Source organism: Gobio gobio (assembly GCF_949357685.1).
Source record: "Gobio gobio genome assembly, chromosome: 18".
Taxonomy (NCBI): Eukaryota; Metazoa; Chordata; class Actinopteri; order Cypriniformes; family Gobionidae; genus Gobio; species Gobio gobio.
In genome coordinates this window covers 11,797,387-11,817,661 of record NC_137111.1, presented here as the reverse complement: position 1 = coordinate 11,817,661, position 20,275 = coordinate 11,797,387, and the positions used below count along the sequence as shown (strand labels likewise).

At 36.7% G+C, this 20,275-nt stretch overlaps 1 protein-coding gene across 1 annotated transcript in view; it reads left to right on the top strand.

Annotated features, from left to right (window-relative positions):
• The window catches only part of micu1 (mitochondrial calcium uptake 1), a 120,799-nt gene that overhangs the window by 14,227 nt on the left and 86,297 nt on the right, over positions 1-20,275 (top strand). Inside the window, exons 2-3 of the mRNA XM_079843565.1 lie at positions 5,260-5,424; positions 9,720-9,906. Of these exons, the coding sequence (XP_079699691.1) occupies positions 5,261-5,424; positions 9,720-9,906 (351 nt within the window). The 5' untranslated portion in view covers position 5,260. The remainder of the gene's footprint in view (positions 1-5,259; positions 5,425-9,719; positions 9,907-20,275) is intronic.

Sequence of the window (20,275 nt, the reverse complement as noted above, 5' to 3'; positions counted from 1 at the left end):
CATAGATTCCTCATTAGTGCCTGTGCTGATCGGTCGAATGAGGCATCTACGTATATATATCTTTGATCGCGCCAGTATTTTGACCTTATTCCCCGGAAGTTATGGTGCTGGGAAAACTAGATGACATTCGTCTGATAAGAGGTAAAAAAAAAACATTAATACTGTTCAGTTTCTCGCAGAAACCGATCGTTTCGTGTCTTAAGACATCAATGTGTCGCCACGAGCCGCATGGTTTAATAAGGATTCGTATGTCTATGTGTTTTTACTCTCATTGCTCTCATACTCTAAAATATCCCCATTGACATGCATTATACTTCTCTTCTCGTCTCGTGAGATAAGTGTCTCGTCACACCCCTATAAATAATATGATAAAAGCAACACATTATTTGCATGTTATTTTGTGTCAAAATTATATTTGATTATGTACGCACTTTCTCTGAAACCTATGCACACACATACAGTACGGACACAGGCACAGAATCGTGTTGTCAGCACTGCTCTGATGATTTTATCACGACTTAAAAGCTAAATGACATTTCTCACTGGCAAGGTGATAACAGGGATGTTCTTGAAGCAGATAAACTTACAGTAGAGACACTGCTGCTGAACACTGTTGAGAGATACACAGACTCATGCTTAATCTCTCTCTCTTTCTCTCTCTAATAACTGCAATAATCTGCTATCATTGGCTGAAGTATTCGTTACTAGCTCTAAAATGACGTTTTGGAATTAGCAACGGAGGTTTGGGATTAGAATCTAGATGCGTAAGAAATTAGTCCTACACACGAGGGGCAAAAACCTGACAAATGTCTTGAAATACATAATCTAAACAATGTTTTGAGGTGTGGTAACATAGTATAAGCGGAATAATTGACTCCGGGCCATTGAATTATTAAAAAATAATAACTCCGCTTCCCACCCTGGCCGCATTACCACCTCGGCTGTGCATTATTTTTCTAATAATTCATTGGCCCATCGTCATTTATTCCTTACTTATTTCAAGAGGCTTATTGATCTTGACACAGTCATAAATGTCTGCAGGGGTCCTCTCTCTGATATAATTTCCTATTTAAATGTTTCTTTTATTTTGTTAGTTTCTTTATCTTTGTTGCACTTCATGACTTTGATTCATTTTTTTTATATTAATAGACACTTGGTTTCATTTTTTCCTAAAAGATTATGCCAAACTACATAATATGGTGTTCTTGTTAAGAATTGCTTTATTTTAATGAAGATATTTTTTCAGCACCAACATTTTTTGTACTTTATTCCCATTAAATTAACGTGATCACCATAAAATGCATATTCTAGTCATTATTAATTGAATTTCATGTACTTTTGAATAAATTAATTTATTCTGATTTAAAAAAAAAAGATAAATCACATCATTGACCCATGAAAATTATATATATTTTTCAACTTTTAGGAGTACAGGATGGTTTAAAGGCTAATAGGCTAAAAAACTCCAATTCTGATTGATACATTTTATGAGATTTTTTTTTTTTTTTTTTTAACTAGTACTCACACTGTTGGTTATTGCGGTCCGAATGGTTTATCTACACCAGCTTTGACTCCCATTGGAAGTAACATTTTAATGAAAAGCTCCATTGTAATTACAATTAAACTGCAAATATTACATTAATAACATCGTAATGGCCATAACCAAACCCTTGCAATGTGAAGCTGCACATAAAGGGTTCTTCAAGAAGGCTTAAACAAGTTGCTTTCACTCTGATAGAACCCACTAGGGTGTTTACTGGGATAATGCAGTATCTGCTCCGTTTGAAGAGTTTTGCGCGGCCCCAATGTCCTCAGCCCCAGAGACCAGTGCCATCAGTCTGCAATGTCACGCACAAGTGCTCCCTCCAATTAGCATGTAGCGCTCCCACTCTCATTATGTTCTGCTGAATCAGGACAGGACCTCAATCAAACTACAGTCAATATTGGAAACGGACAGGTGGCTCTTCTTGCCTCTATGGAGCTTTTGCCTTCCCACGAGCGAGGCAGAGCGCACCGGGTGAGTTTGCCAGTCCCTCACCTTCTGCCTACAGTTTGGTGTCAAAATATGCAAATGACATAAGTAGCTCTTTTCAAAGAAAATTGAGCAGATGCTGGATTGTTTATATGGGGGAGTCTGACGAAATTGGCATAGAAGATTGAAATTCACAAGTCTCAAGTGCTATCCTGCAGCTTCAATCAAAAGTTGTTGTACACTGTTTGACTGCAATATGTTTTTCCCGTAACAGGAGCAGTTCATAAATGAAAAATCACTTACTCAGACACTGGTTGTGATTGTGAAATGTGTTTTGAAAGGGAGAATTTTAGAGAAAGAGAACTGTTCTTTTTTTCCATATAATAAGAGTGAATGGAGATGGATGCCGCTATGCTCGGAAAAGACATCAAAAGCACCATAAAAGTATCCTAAATGGTCCATATGTCTTGTGCGCTGCTATCCAAGCCTTCTGAAGCTATTAGCATTGTGTGGTGAATATACCAAAATATAAACAGTTCTGTAATCTGTAGCCCTTGAATCAAATACGGCCGTAGACACATTGTAGGTTTGACATACAAGAACTAACAACGTCCTCTTATTGTTTGGCCTACTTGTCTTGTCTTGTCGCTGTCATTCTGTTGCATTGTGGAGCTTGTCACTACAACAAATTCCAAGTATGTGTAAACATACCTGTCAATAAAGCTCATTCTCATTCTGATTCTTATTGCAGACATAACTGAAGAGAGGGAAGAGCTTGAATAACATATTTGTAAGACCATCTCTAACCTGAAAAGCATCATACCATATTAAGCTAATGGTTACAGTAGGTGTTGTGATGTGATTTGATAAATGCTGAAAATTGTCTGGTCAGATATAGCTCCGCTTTCTACTGTTCCTCCCTTTTGTCTGTTTAAATAAATGCATTTTAAAAAATCTGATATAACTTTGTTAACGGGGCGTAAAGTACTTAAGTAATTGGTTGTACTTAAGTGTTATTTTGAGGATTTTTTAAAAAGGTAAAGGTTTTAAAACCAGCACTGTAAATCTTGTAATCGAGTTTATTCATCACATTGTCTAATTTGACTTTTAGCAGTGAAGCTTCTGTGAAGAATTTTTGTAATTGCTAGGTGGAGTATGTTTCAGGTTAAAAGCGCTTTATTTATATTTAGCTTTCCTGACCCATCCCCCCTTGCACTTTTCTTCGCTATATTTGTTGAGGGACAAAGTTTATTTTTTACCGTTGAAATTAGCTAGTTGCTAATACCTCTTGGTTTTATCTGTTTCTAAAGCCAAGAAAAATGTTTACTAGGGATGTGATGATGCACTTAGCTGTCGAGATTATACACGATACACAATATTGGGTTTGCGAGAACGAGATATTAACACCACAGTCAATGTTGAAATATACAAGTCTTTTATACGACTGAAAGTCACAAAATGCAAAAAAGGTGCATTTTGAAATAGTTGAACTAATCGAGTGTTGTCACTAACGACTATTTTGGTAATTAAGTAATCAGTTAGGTATTTTGATGATTAATCAAATTATCTGATATTTTATGGGGCAATAAAAATAGACATAATTGAATAATAGAATTTAAATGACTTAAAATGCATATAATGACTGAGGCAATAATGAATTGTTCAAAAGAATGTAATCATATGGTTTGGTTTAACACCATTAAAATACATAATGTAATATACATAGTATAAACATAACCAACTTGGAATTATAACAAATGTCAATGGCCTGGCTATTGTTGCTACACTTTACAGCAGATCAAATCCTCGTTTAACATTGGCCAAACAACATTTAATTCAAATGTCCGCTTAATCTTTAATATTTGGCCACTTCTTTGCGATAGAAATGCTACAGAAACTGTCATTTCTTTAACACAAACATGTGGACATCAAAACTGGCAAACTCAGAGTGAGGGTTTAAACTTTTATTTTGAAATCGCGATGAACAACAATTTTCATATTTAAAAATTCTCCTCAGTTGCCGTAGATTTATAAAGACTTGGGTTATAAATTGCATGTTGCGCTCCCAGATGAATGTTATATAAGCAATCCAAACTTGCACCATATGCAGACATGGAAGCTGAGATTTGTTCCATGCATGTATATGATAACAGTGCAACACTTCGCAATAAAACATAAACATGTCAGAATGCACATTATTGGAAACCAAACGAACAGCAAGGTTTTGACACAAACTCAACTGCTGATAATATCTCCAGACAGATTTTCACCTTGACGTGAAACATCATCATGAGATCTCGTCACACCCATACTTTTTACTTTTAAATACTTGAGTACAATTAAATGTGATGCATTTTGGTGAATTGGTGGCAAATTTGTATGAATGCGTGTATTCTAATTTGTATGTTTTGAGCTTACACCCCACTGAGGGTGAGGTTTAGAGGTGGTTTGCTTTGTTTTCTTTTTTAATTGTTGTAATATATTATGTATGTTTCCCACATTTACTCAACTAACTTAACTCAATTTCTCAATAAGAAATGAAAGACCAGCTGAGAGATGGTCCCTCTCTCTTCTCTTTAAGCATCACTGCCATGAACCATGATTTGCTACTTGCTGGTCTGCGGCAAGTGCTATCAGGACATTTGCATTCCAGAGATCATTTAATTGGACAATTATTTGCATACGCCTCTGCAAACAAGATGAGTCATAAATATTTTGCGCTATTTGCCCAGATGACGACAACTACATTTTAAAATCTCCTAAAAGTTTATTTTGTAGGACTGCACGCTTAAAGATGACCTCAAAAATAAAAGTCATGCACTAAAAGCCTCAAAGCCCCATTTCATTTCATTGCTTTCTTAAGTCTATTGTTAAAAATCTGGCTTGTTCCTGCACTGCTGGATAATTAGTTTTTTGGGAGTGCAGGCTCAGGGTTGTGAGAGATGTGCTAGTGCAGGGATTCAGGCTAATCCATGCTGTGGTCTGGAAAGATCCAGAACCCCCATTTACAGTTTTAATTTCAGACTGAATCACATTATATCTTACCATTTGAGATTGGCCCAAATCTCCCGATGAAAGAGAGTCGAAATGGGCATGTTCGACTTTGGATGAATTTCATTTAATTTGATAGTTTATAATGCTTTATAATGGTTCACTGCCCTGATTAAATATTTGAAATGGTGTCATTTGTGTCACTCATGGAGATATTTGCATATGTATGTAATTCTTACTCTGAATTAAAAGTATTATTTGCATAGTAATCACTTTCTCTTTCCGTCTTCGTTTAGTATGTACCGCTTGCGGGCACTGACGGCTGTCACCGTCGGGATGGTGCAGTTGTCAAGGAGGCATCATACCGGTGCCTTCCGTTCCTATCAGCGGCGTAGACTGATGTTGGCCGCCCTGGCGGGGGTGACGGGCATTTCAGCCAGCGCTGGACTATTGTGGACGAGGTATGGACCACTGTGGACACCTATCTCACACATTCTTCTCCACTAATATGTTGGGATGCATGATATATCAGCCACCATATTTTTATTGGCAAAATATGTTTATTTTTAATGTCATCGCTATCAACCCGATAAGAAAATTTGGCTGATATACACTAGCAGTCAAAAGTTTGGAAACTGTACTATTTTTGTTTTTGAAAGAAGTCTCTTCTGCTCACCAAGGCTGCATTTGTTATTAAAAATACAAAAGAAAGCTGTAATATTGTGAAATACTATTAAAATGTAAAACAACTATTATCTATTTGAATATATTTTAAAATGTAATTTATTCATGTGATGCAACGCTGAGTTTTCAGCATCATTACTCCAGTCTTCAGTGTCACGTGATCCTTCAGAAATCATTCTAAAATGATGATTTGCTGGTCAAGAAACATTTATGATTATTATCAATGTTGAAAACCTTGTTTTTTTTAGGATTCTTTGATGAATAGAAAGTTAAAAAGAACAGTATTTATCTGAAATAGAAAGCTTTTGTAACATTGTACTACCGTTGAAAAGTTTTGGGTTGGTAAGAATTATAAAAAAAAATTGAGGGGGGGGGGGGGGGGGGGCTTAGAGATTAATACATTTATTCAGCAACTGCATGGATGCATTAAATTGATCAAGTGACAGTATAGACATTCATAATTTTGCAAAAGCTTTATATTTCAGATTAATGCTGTTCTTTTGAACTTTCTATTCATTAAATAATCCTGAAAAATAATGATACACAACTGTTTTCAACATTGATAATAATAATGAATGTTTCTTGAGCAGCAAATAGGCATATTAGAATGATTTCTGAAGGATCATGTGACTCTAAAGACTAGAGTAATGAGGCTGAAAATTCAGCTTTGTATCACAGAAATAAATAGCATTTTAAAATAGAAAAAAGTGATTTTAAATTGTAAACATATTTCACAATAATACTGTTTTTGCTATATTTTGGATCAAATAAATGCAGCCTTGGTGAGCAGAAGAGCCTTATTTCAAAAACAATCAAAATAGTACAGTTTCCAAACTTTTGACTGGTAGTGTATATAAAAACGGATAAATAATGGATTATTTCCTTTAGCTGCGACACTTCAATTGCACACTGTTCGCATGATGGTTTTGAAATGCTTGAAATATGGTTGGAATCACTTCAAAAAGTGCAACGTGCACAGTTTGGTGTAGAATTTTAATATGATCCAATTATCAGTTATCAGCCATAACATTGCTTTATCAGTATAGGTCATAATATTAAAGGGGACCTATTATGCAAAATTGACTTTTACACCCCTAAACATTTGAACGTATCTATGTGTCTGCAGTGTGTACACAACCACCCTATTGTGGTAAAAATCCATCCACTCTGTTTGTTATTTTCCCCATAAATCTGAAACATTGTCTTAAAATGTGTTGTTCGTGAATGAGCTCCAATGTGACCTCACATCGGGACAGGCCCTGCCCACGACTACTGATGGAATCTTCCCTGTTAGCTTAGCTTCTCCCCTGAGTTAGCTGTACACAATCTGCCATGTTTATCACCTCGCCAGAGCATTTAACAGCAGTGATTTTCTGTTTTTCTATATTAACTGCACATACAGCACTAGGTACTGTAGATTATGCTGCTGTCACTTTAATACACAGATCTGATATGCACATGCGATTTCTTTCGCTGCTGTTTACATTCACAGACATAACCATGAATGCCTGTCATATAGCTATATTAAACTGGAATAGGAAAAGTGCTTTAATATGAAAATTAGGGGTGGGACAAAATATCGATAGTGTAATATATTGTTGTCCTTTTCTGTGCGATGTGAGAATCGATACACTGGCGCCAAATATCGATATTTTAATTAATAAAATAAGGCTAAATAGATTTCCCTGTTCCCAGTGGCTCCTCGACGTGAATGAATGAGGGAAACATGAACATAAGTTAACTAGCCTAAGAAAAAGAGGTTTTTAACAGGATGTCGAACAGCAATGCAAGTAGAATAATAGATGCCCCAGACACATTTAACCTGCACTTAACCTTTTCACTGGCATTTTGTTTACATAGTTAGACAGATATTGTGATGTATCATTATAGTATTGTCTAGCAGTATATTGATTATCGCAGAATTGGATTCTTTGATGAATAGAAAGTTAAAAAGAACAGTATTTATCTGAAATAGAAAGCTTTTGTAACATTGTACTACCGTTGAAAAGTTTTGGGTTGGTAAGAATTATAAAAAAAATTGAGGGGGGGGGGGGGTGGGCTTAGAGATTAATACATTTATTCAGCAACTGCATGGATGCATTAAATTGATCAAGTGACAGTATAGACATTCATAATTTTGCAAAAGCTTTATATTTCAGATTAATGCTGTTCTTTTGAACTTTCTATTCATTAAATAATCCTGAAAAATAATGATACACAACTGTTTTCAACATTGATAATAATAATGAATGTTTCTTGAGCAGCAAATAGGCATATTAGAATTATTTCTGAAGGATCATGTGACTCTAAAGACTAGAGTAATGAGGCTGAAAATTCAGCTTTGTATCACAGAAATAAATAGCATTTTAAAATAGAAAAAAGTGATTTTAAATTGTAAACATATTTCACAATAATACTGTTTTTGCTATATTTTGGATCAAATAAATGCAGCCTTGGTGAGCAGAAGAGCCTTATTTCAAAAACAATCAAAATAGTACAGTTTCCAAACTTTTGACTGGTAGTGTATATAAAGAAACAGTATATTGATTATCGCAGAATTGCTACCGGTACCAGCCATGCATCGTATCGTGAGGAACCCTGTGATTCCCACCCCTAATGAAAATGACACATTTCATCTTTAACGTAAGTGTCCTAATGAAGCGCATATCTGCAGAGATTCATCTGCAGTCTGGGTGAAGGCCAGTCCAGTGCAGGGTGTGTGTATGAATAGAGGAGCTGATATGTCAGCAAAATAGAGAAATGCATCTGGGACGTGATCTATAGAAGCAAGGAATTATGGGACACGGTGGCTTTTCAGTTCTCAGTCTGTGCAGTCATTTTCCCTGTGTCACATTATATTGATTTATTGAACACGCCTTCAAACACACGTCCCATCAACAGAATGGCAGGCCTTTTTTTTCAATTACTGCTTTGTGTCCTGAAGATATTGACCTCCTAGCACTTTTCACTGACTTTTAGTATGAGGCACATATCTAGAGATACACACACACAGACAGCTTGACAACTTTGGTTCCCACGTGTATTGGTGAGTAAACGTAATGTAAAAGATTTTTACATTTTTGAAGAAAATATTAGAGGTGTTTGCCTCAACAAAACTCAAAACAATCATATCAGGGCAGTTGCTAAGATGTTTAGAGTTTTAGCACATTGCTATGTGATTGCTAGGTGTTCTGTTTTGTTGCTAGCTGGCTCAAGTCAAAAGTGCTTATAGATATGGTTTGAGTTCCTCCTTCAGTATAATCAATTATATTTTTTATATCAATTAAAAATTAAAACATGAAGAAAAATTGTTATTATTACATTAGTGTTAGTATTATTATTACACTGAGACGTATCTAAATTATACTGTACAACAGTAATGTATTTGTCTAGTTAGCCGAACTTTTATTTTGACGGGTTGCCGTGAAGAGCTTTTAGTTTTTGTGTGTTTATGACATGACAGTAGTTTTTCTCAAATGAAAAGTTAAAAATGCTTTTTGCGGTTTAATATTCACAGACATTAGTCTATATCACCAGATGCGTTCTCAGGTACTGAAATTTGGTACAGATTGATTTAATGTATTGACGTAATTCGGTCGGTGCCTTTAAAAGTACAGAGTTCGGTACCCAACCCTACTTGACATGAACCTTTTTTGCTCACCAGCCACTGTGGCTAGTGGTTTTCCAAAGTAACTAGCCACTCAGCATTTTCACTGGCCACAATTTTGACCGATACCATGGGGAAAAACCGGCATCTAGATATTTTTAATATTATCTCATAATTTGGCAGCAGGTAAATTAGGCTGCGGTCACTTTAAGAGCTGACGCATGGATCCATTGTACTGTTACGCATTAAATGATGCTGAAAATTCAGCTTTGCATCACAGGAATAAATTATATTTTAAAATAGAAAAGTTAATTTAAATAGTGATATTTTACAATATTGCTGTTTTTGACTGTTTTTAATCAAACAAATGCAGCCTTGATGAGCACGCGGCCATTTAAAATGTACATTATTACTACTGTATACTTTTCTATGTGATTGATCTGCTTACTCTCTCCTGACTTGCAGAGCATATGCGGAGGCAGGGTCTTCAGTCAAGCATGAGGAGCAGATGCAGGAGGAGGAGCCTCTGAATGATGTGGTGGAGGAGGCGGTGTCAGACGGCGCTCTTGAGTCGAGTAGCGGGGAGGAGGGAGATGAGGCGGGCTTAGAAGGAAAGAAAAAGAAACAGAGAGTCGGCTTCCGTGACCGCAAGGTGATCAATGCACATGCACATCATCTCAATCGCACCATGATGAGGTCAGTGTCTGATCTGATGATCTGTCTGGCTTCACCATGTGCAGATGAAATGTGGAGCCGTTGCGTCTAATCAACATGCAAATACACAGTCATAAAATCAACCTGCATATATCTGAATTGGGTTTCATTTGAAATGCCGGCTGTGGGAATGTGGCAGAGCGACAGTAGCAGAGTTAATGAATTGCAGCTGACTTTAACTGTGGGGAAAATGTGATATTAAAGCAGCATCTGCGACCAAGCATTTGTGGGAAGAGTAGAAAGGATACACGAAAGAGGGAAATTAATGATGCAGTTGTTTTTCTCAGTAGTTGATTTGTTTCCTTTAAAGGGGGCATATAATAGAAAAAAAAGACTTTTCCTAATAGAGTTTGATGTTCTAAGAAGAAAATACATTTCACAACCAGTGTCAGTAGGAAAGCTAAAAAAAAATCTTAATTTTTTTTCAGCCTTTTGACAGTATTCAATATCGCCACACACACACACACGTACACGCATGCCTAAATTACTTGATTTTGAGTCATTGTACTTGATTTAGTAGATTTAAAACCCTTTCAAACTTTAAAATGCAGAGTGACCACCCAAATTCAGACTACATTGTATATCAGCTGGTATGTGCAGGTGCGCAATATGAGCATAGGCTAATATGAGAAATTAAATATGATATATAGTTATTTTTGTTAGGCTATATAAAAGAACAAAGAAACAAATTACAAAAACAATAGTACATTTAAAATATATTTTTATTATACTAATATATATTTATAATTTACATATATTTTTTCAGATACAGTATGTTTATTTAATATGTATACATTTATTTAACAACTGTAGTTTGATTAACATTAATGACAGACAGGTATTTAATTGGGCTGCTGAATGCATGGATGTAATATTCTGACACATATCCAGTTATTACCCACCTGTTTACTTACACTTCAGCCATTAGTCCGACTGTGTTCATGACAGAGAGTCGCAAGAGAGTGCTTCTGTTGTGTGTCATTCAGCGCGATTCCGCCTATCCCACCTTCACTAACTGCAAGTTAATCGATAAAGAATTGTAACTGAATTGTAATTTTGTGATACGACGGTCTTGGCATTTAATTTGGCTGTAGACTGAAATTATATTCAACCCGCCAAAGTGGCTAGTGGGAGTGGCTGCCTTATCCACCACAGCTGAAATCTACCCGCATTTGGTGGGCTGGCGGGTGTTAATGTCAAGCCCTGAATATAACGTATAATGTACTGACGCTAACAAGGTTGCGCTGTTGAGGCTCGCACTGCCTCATGAGGAGATATCGGAACTAATGAGCGCAGCTCACACAAAGAAACTCAAAATGTGGTGTTTTTATATTTATAACATACAATACAGTTAAGCAACATCACACGACCTTATGGCACGAGTGCTGAATATCATCACGATTGAAAATGTGACTGATTTTATACGACAGTTCAATAAACAAGTCATTAATATTCAGTCACTTACATTTTTGTTCTATTTCAGCAGCGATAATAAATAGTTCCAAACAAAGATCACAGCAGAACCATATTGCATCTCACAGCAACACTTGACCTGGTTTTCATTCTTGAACGAATCATTTGAATGAATGACTCAATGAATCACTTATTAAGATTATTTTATGCAATTGTAGCTTTTTGGTGTAAATTATTTAATTTGATTGGAAACAGCCCTATAGTGTCTTATTATTCTTATTTAATATATTGATCAAATGTAAGAATTTAAAGTGAAAGATGAAGCATATATATATAAAACGATTAGGGGAAAAATTATCTTTTATAAAGGTTAAAATATCATAAATATGCAGATTTAAATATGTCAAAGCTGACTGAACACTAATGAGAATATTGCTTCAGAATAAATTATATTTACAACACACAAAAAAATGAATTTTTTTACACATACAAGTGAATGACTGATTTAGAAATCTCTCAGGTTTCATTAAAAAATATCTTCATTTGTGTTTTGAAAAGTAACAAAAGGTTTATGGGTTTGGAACCAAATGAAGGTGAGTAAATGATGAGAGGAAAACTGCAAAAAATCCTCAAGTTTACTTAATTTGACTTGATAAATGGATACTACAAGAGTGTCACAGTCACAGAGGAACCCCCTCAAACAATCAGAATTGATTTGAAGGGGTTCAATTCTCCCCGCCCCCCAATTTTGATTGGCGAATGCTGTAAAGCACTATGTAGGCCCCACTGTAGCTGCATTTATTCATTACCATAATTAGCTTTGACTTTTATACGTCTTTGTGGATCATGGGAATTTCTCAACACGGTTTCTTAGGCGATGTCTTGCATTTTTTGTGTGTATGTGTTCTTTAAAATAGGAGAGAATTTGTCAGGATGATTTATTTTGGTACTCCGTGTCCTAAAATAGCAAGACGCAGCAGCAGTGGTTCAGACCTTTTTGTTTAGAACCTAATCATCACATTTTATTATAAGCCGAGAAAAGGGGGTATTTTCTGAAATATGGATGCGTTATTAAAATAAACAGAATACATCAAACCAGCAGCACATTGAAAGTGAAGTTGATTTGCTGTAGGATGGTGGGGCTCTGCCTTTGATGGATGAGGCCATTCATCAAGTAGCGGGGTACATTTAAATGGCTGTCTCTGTTTACACAAGCTCTGCCCTTCAGGCCACATCTCCGACCAATAGGCCTCATTCATGAAATGCAAACATAATTTCTGTGTAGATCATTTGTGGACTAGGCGGTGTAAAGGCTGATTTATATTTCTGCGTCTGACCTACGCCATAACATCTATGCCGGAAATTACACATCGGTTTTCATTTCTACTTCTGCGTTGTTGTCCACGTCAATGTGCAATTACACATGCAGACCGCTAGTAGGCAGTGTCCACAGGCATTTTGATGATGTAACCCACAGTATCAAGGTAAAAGCCGAAGAAGAAGAAGCTTGTTGTGTACATTGTCGGAGTAGCAGCAGCAGTGACGGCGGCAAATAGATAGCGACTTTTCTTGTAGCTTGAGTTGTTGAATCTAATACAAATTAAGCATCTCTAGTTGATTAGTAGAGTTAAATAAGAGGCGATCTGGCGCTGGAATGCGTTTTTTGAAATCATGCAGAGTGCTCGTGGCCACTGTTTTCAGTATCGGTGGCTCGTGCACAGACAAACGCTTCAATCGATTGCTGTTGCAGAGACTTTATTCGTTCTGTTGAAATCTCAAAACGAAATGCATCCAAATGTGTCCCTGTTCTTGATATACAATCACTGATTAACCCTCTGGGGTTCTTCATTTATGGGTCACACTCAGGACCTTCAGGTCAAAAATGATAAAAAAGATTTGAGTAAAATCAATGAAATATATTTTTGTTCAATAATATTTTTTATTTTCTTTTTTGGTGTTTTGAGATACACGGGGGGAGCTGGTCAATGACCTGAAAAGAGCTGGGACCACCGTTTCCAAGGTTACTGTTGGTAATACACTAAGACGTCATGGTTTGAAATCATGCATGGCACGGAAGGTTCCCCTGCTTAAACCAGCACATGTCCAGGCCCGTCTTAAGTTTGCCAATGACCATTTGGATGATCCAGAGGAGTCATGGGAGAAAGTCATGTGGTCAGATGAGACCAAAATAGAACTTTTTGGTCATAATTCCACTAAACGTGTTTGGAGGAAGAAGAATGATGAGTACCATCCCAAGAACACCATCCCTACTGTGAAGTATGGGGGTGGTAGCATCATGCTTTGGGGGTGTTTTTCTGCACATGGGACAGGTCGACTGCACTGTATTAGGAGAGGATGACCGGGGCCATGCAATTCGAGATTTTGGGGAACAACCTCCTTCCCTCAGTTAGAGCATTGAAGATGGGTCGAGGCTGGGTCTACCAACATGACAATGACCCGAAGCACACAGCCAGGATAACCAAGGAGTGGCTCTGTAAGAAGCATATCACGGTTCTGGCGTGGCCTAGCCAGTCTCCAGACCTAAACCCAATAGAGAATCTTTGGAAGGAGCTCAAACTCTGTGTTTCTCAGCGACTGGCCAGAAACCTGACTGATCTAGAGAAGATCTGTGTGGAGGAGTGGGCCAAAATCCCTCCTGCAGTGTGTGCAAACCTGGTGAAAAACTACAGGAAACGTTTGACCTCTGTAATTGCAAACAAAGGCTACTGTACCAAATATTAACATTGATTTTCTCAGGTGTTCAAATCAGGGCTCTGAACCGGTTCAAGGAACGAAAACGAAAACCGGAAACGAACGAAATTTTAAGAGGAACAAAAACGGAAACGAAATCAAAATCAATTTGAATCGTTCTGAACAGAAACGTAAATTTGAAATGACCATTAACCGGTTAATAACGTTATTTTATCGTTCTCTTTAATATTTTAATTTGGCAGTGACCAATCATGAATAGAGTAGCTACAGCATGTGACGTTGACGGATCAAGCGTGAGTGAAATGCCCGCGCACCATCATCTATGAATCTACCGGTTACGCAGTATGAGCGCGCATTTTCATGCCTCAAGTACATTTCTTTCCCTACTGAGGTCTACAATGAAAGCGCAGGTATTGGAGGACATTCTTTTCGAACGTTTAAATAAGCAGTACGGACTTTAAGCTCAAATAGACTGATTTAGGCTAGTTTATGGATTTTGTTTAAGCCTGTCCAAGCAGGCTACAATACAGGACAGGTCAATGTTTTCTATATAGACGGTTGATGCTTCGTATTAAATGGTATGTTATATTGCATTAAATGATCAAGCTTTATCAGCCGACTGAATTTGATTATGTGATGCAGTGTTGCGCAGTGTTTGCTTTGAAATTAGCAGTTGACGGTGCATTAAAAGAGCAATGGTTATCCAGTTTATTTATTCTTTATTCATGCAATTTTTAAAACAAATCGTGTTGAAAAAAAGTTATGTACAAAGAATGTTATCACTCTTCTGAAAATAATTCGGCATAAGAGACCACTTTCGATTGTCTAACGCTCCATTAAAACAGGTCCGCTGTTTATGCTTTGTAATTAATGCATGTATTTCTGGTTTTAAAAATGTTATGAAATAAATATTCAAGTTTAATTACCATGCGTTATATTATTATTATTGAGTAAAAATAAGTTTTTATACACTATTTATACATATTTGTTTAAAGTATAGGCTAAATTAAAATAACGTTATTAACGAGTATTTTTTCATATCAAACCGTTTTCGGAACAGTAATGTTTATTGAGGAACGCAAAAACGGAAACGCTATAATATCGATTCTGCTCGGAGTGAACCGATTGATATTTTTTTTCGTTTTTAAGCCCTGGTTCAAATACTTATTTGCAGCTGTATCATACAAATAAATAGTTAAAAAATCATACATTGTGATTTCTGGATTTTCTGGTTAGTTTTTTTATTTTGACGCGGCGCGTTAAAAACTGGCCGACCAATGAGATCGTCGCTTTTGTTCACGTGCCTGGAGCTGCTGAAGTGACAGTAAAACACGACTTGGTGGCGCTCAAGGACAAAACGGTCTTGCCGAGCACGCATTGATATGACGAAGAAGTAGTAAGTAGACAAAGAAGAAGATGAACAGCTAATGCTGCTTGCCAGTTAGCAAAAAGTGTGTGAATGGTTTTGGCCATAGACATAATCTGTCTAATGGGTTTTGGCAAGCACGTAAATACTGTCTCTCTTCTCCTTCTGTGTGACAAGCGAGTGTCAGAAGCGTAAAGTGCAGCAGCACCACCTTGTGTACCGGGAGTGCTATCTACTGAATGTGCATGTTCACTCGGTGCATTGCCAGTGAAAATTGCTTGGGTGTGAACACTCAAGACGCGCCGAAAAACGTCACGAAAAACGTCACGAAAAACGTCACGAAAAACGCTGGCGATAAGCGCGCGCGATATTCGTCCTGGTGTGTACAGGCCTTAAGTGGTATTAAAAAAAATAGTCACACTCAGGACCTTGGGGTCAAAAATGACTTCTAGAAAGTCTACAGTCTAGAAAGTCGCAACTTTTCATTTTCCGTCGGTCTTAGTACACAATATAACTATACACATCACAACATGTAAATAGGAAAATGTTGGCGTTATTTAGTCACTTATTGAGCAGTAGGCTAGCTGGAGCCATTTACCTCCAGTCTTTGTGCTAAGCTAGGTTAGCGGTGGGAGCGGCAGACAGTGTTGTGGCACACACGGAGAGGAGAATGGTATGTATGGACTTATCTAACTCTGGGGGATACGGTGAATAAGTTAAAATCCCAAAAAGTCGGCATGTTCCTTTAAAATTTTGTTAATGTTACTTGTGGGATGAAGGAGGGCAGGGCCGAGAGCCTGGAACATTTTACGTTGGTATTTTTATTATACTTGTTCCTTTAATTCATTAGCTCATTTATGAACATGTTTTCTGAGTCCCATCGGATTGCTTTCCATCAGCTGTGGAGGTGAAGATGACACTTCCCATGATTCCACACTCACAACGCCATCAAGCTATTCCTTTGTTATTGTTTTAAATAAGCGAAAAAAATGAGTGGCCAAACTTACATACTGTGGCTTTGTACTTTCTACATGTACAAGGATGACCACTTGTAGAAAAATGTATGGATTATTTTTTATCTTTGCAACATAAATACCTTAATGCTAACATTTTGTTCAAACTGCCCACCCCTAATAAAACAATTTGTAATAATAGTATTTTATAAAGGAGGACAAATGTTTTGTTCAAACTGCCCACCCCTAATAAAACAATTTGTAATAATAGTATTTTATAAAGGAGGACAAATGTTTATTTTTTTAACACGCGCTTTGGGTTGTTTTTTTAGTGTGTTTCCAGACTTTTGTGTTATTTTAAGTGTCCCCATCAAACTCAAAGTCATTTTAAAGTGTCATATTGGTAGTCTTCTTAAAGCACTCTGAAATTGGAATATTATAAGAAGAAACTAATAAGTAAATGCTTTTTGATGGGTGCCAATCATTCTATCTCATCCCTGTGCCCTCTGCCAACCTTGTCCCAAAATACAAAAGTACCATCTTGTTTGAATTAGTTTAAAAGTAAAAAACATTTCTTTCCGAATGAGTATCGATCCATTTAGTCCGGATTTCTTGATTTTGCTGATAATGGATGTCACTTAACATTCTGCACAGATTTAAAGTCTTCTCTAGTGAGATGCTTTGTTTGAGATAAACTTTAATCTTCAGCTGTATTGATGTTTTCTATAATAGATATTTTCCATTGTCCTGTTACGTTTTGAATCGTGGCTCCCAGCAGCCCACTGAAAAATAATAATGGAGGATTAATGCATTCAAATGCATGCATTTTGCCATTTGTATCACATTATGTTAAAGGGATGGTTCACCTATAAACGAAAATTCTATCATTTAATTACTCGCCCTCATGTCGTTCCAAACAGACTTTCGTTCATCTTCGGAGCACAAAGGAAGATCTTTTTGATGAAATCCAAGAGCTTTCGGTCCCTCCATTGACAGTTACACAACTACCACTTTGATGCTTCAAAAAGTTTTTAAAAAAACTTTTGATTTAAGTGCTTAAAACAATCTTTACATAACCCCATTATAATAAATGTTATATTTACCTGTGCCTTCCCTGTTAGACATATACAGAAATGTAATAGTTATCAAACACCTTTCTTAACTGCATAAATAATCAATTAAATGTAGATGAATCATCATTAAAGCTAAAATTTTCTCTCTTCCCGTTGTTCTTTGATGAATATTAATGACAGGCATCATCAGTGCTCCTGTCACTTTAAGAACAGCCGCTGACGAACATGACGCGGGTCAGACTCGCTGTCCCGCGCATCTCATTTCCTCACAACTCTTTAAGTTCATTTAAGACGTTATTTAACTAATTTAAGACTCCTAATATGAGAATACTCAAAATTCTCTGTGTTGTTATTGTTTGTTCAAGAGCAAAAGAGAACTCGATGTGAGCAGGAGTCTGACGCGAGTCTGTCTGTGCGTCGAGTGTGTGTGTGTGTCAGAGTGTCCCTCGATTAGCTGACATGAGACGCAACCACACAGACAGGACATTGACATACAGCGCATTCTCTTGTGGTCTTGTCGCGCTTAGAAGCATTTACATGTATAAGAGAGTGATCATATATGTAACGCTCGGCAAAAATGGATATAAAAACGGACGCTGAAAAATTATCGAGCTAATTTTTTTTATTGTGTGGTTAATTGATTTATTGTCTATTGCGACAGGCCTAATTGTTAGTTCTACTTCTGTTTAGCAATACTATCCCTACAGCCTTCATATTTCTGCTCCTAAGGCTATGTTCAGACCGCAGGTACATGTGGCCCAAATCCAATTTCACATGTGACTCAGATCTGTTTTTTCTCGTGACCGTGTGAACATGACAAACCACATCTTTTCAATTTCCGATTTGTTCCACTTCCATATGTGGTGCTAAATCCATTACAGGTCAGATGTTTCAGATGTCAATTCGACTTGAGTCTGATAAGTCATATCGGAATTCATACGACTTTTACGTCACTCTAGATCAAAATTCGTTACAATTCTGCGCTCATGGGGATCACTTCAAAGATTTTACACACCCTACGTTATCAAGACCATTGCGAAAGTTAGTCAGTGATGTGTCAGAACTCATATGTATTTCAGTGAAATTGGCCACATTTAAAGCAACAATGAGAACAGCTATACAGACCTGAGCAATAAATCGGAATTGAGCAGTAAGGCTCGCAGTGTGAAGATACCTTGTTTTAAATGGCACCTATTATGCAAAATTCACTTTGAACATAAATGTGTCTTGGCAGTGTGCGCACACAACCACCCTATAATGGTAAAAATCCACCCAATCCTTTTTTTAATCCCCATAAATCATAAGCAGTGTCTCAGAACAAGCCGTTTGCAGATTCCTGGCAAAGTGACATCACATTTCACAGGCCCCGCCCACTAGTGTTGATGTACACTGCCCTATTAGCAAAGACCCGCCCTCAGAGAGCTGTACACAGTCCGCCATGTTTATCTCCTTGCCAGAGCATTTAACAGCAGCATTCAAGTAAGAAATGTGTTCTTAATAAAGCTACTAACGTTCATTCAGTCAAGAGCAGTGAGTGATTTTCTGTTTATCTTTTGTTGTTTGATTCATATTAACAGCAGAAACAGCAGTAGGTACTGTATATTACACTGCTTTCACTTTAGTACACAGATCTAATATACACACACACGTCACATGGGATTTCTGTACTATCTGCATACGTGCACCAAGGTTATTATAGTTTTGCATTTTTCATTAGTTTTTATTTTTATTTCGTTTTGACTTTTTGTTTTCAAATTCAGTTTAGTTTTAATTAGTTTTTAAAGTGGGTTGGCTAGTTTAGTTATTATTTTTTTGAAAATGCTTAGTTTTAGTTTAGTTTTAGTGTTAGTTTTAGTCTTTTTTTGTATTTTGGGTTATTTGTCAGGGGCAAGTATTGTGTAATAATAACTCAACAAAAACATCATACAATTTTAGAAAATATTCATTCAAAAATAAAACCAGTACATAAAATGTACATATGGGCACAAATATGTAAACAGTCTCAACATTCCGCAGTAAGTGCAAAATGTGTAAGTGACGTGTGCCAGTAAAAAACCTAAAGAGCCAACAGACTAAAGAAGACATACATGAACCGCATGTATTCAACCCATTTTTGAGCTAAAATACAAATGTATAGCTAAACCTAAACCTAAATTGAGCTAAACCTATACAAATACCACAGCTGTACAATTTTCACTCCCTATACTAAATGTACCCTATACAATGGCCTACTCATCTGGATTGAAGCAGCAAACATTCAGTGTGAGAGTAAACAAATGACTTAACATTATTTCATATTTGAATCACAGTTTATATAGTGTTTTGACATTGACAACCCAAGTGCATTTTACCTCAAACTTGCGACTAGTTAACTTTCTAAAGTAGCAATCGCTTCTCGGTTGACATTAACACTTACAAACTTTTTGACCACTTTCACAAACTTGCTTTCAACGTCGAACACTCGTTCTCATGGGGACGCGGTGTGCACGGAGGGGAGGGGCTGTGTGTGTGTGTGTGTGTGTGCGCGCACACGTGTGAATGTGAGAGAGACGCGTGAGTGAGAGACGCAGGGAAAGGAAATGCCGCTGAACGTTATTTGCTCTATGAAAGACATTGACAAAGACAAAAAATAAGCACATTTAATCTTGTAATTTTTATTTCATTTTAGTTAGTTTTGCCAAACACACATTACAGTTTTGGTTAGTTATCGTTTTTTTGTAATGCCTCGTTCTTATTTTTATTTCAGTTAACGACAATGTTTTTTCCCACCTAGTTTTCGTTAATGATTAT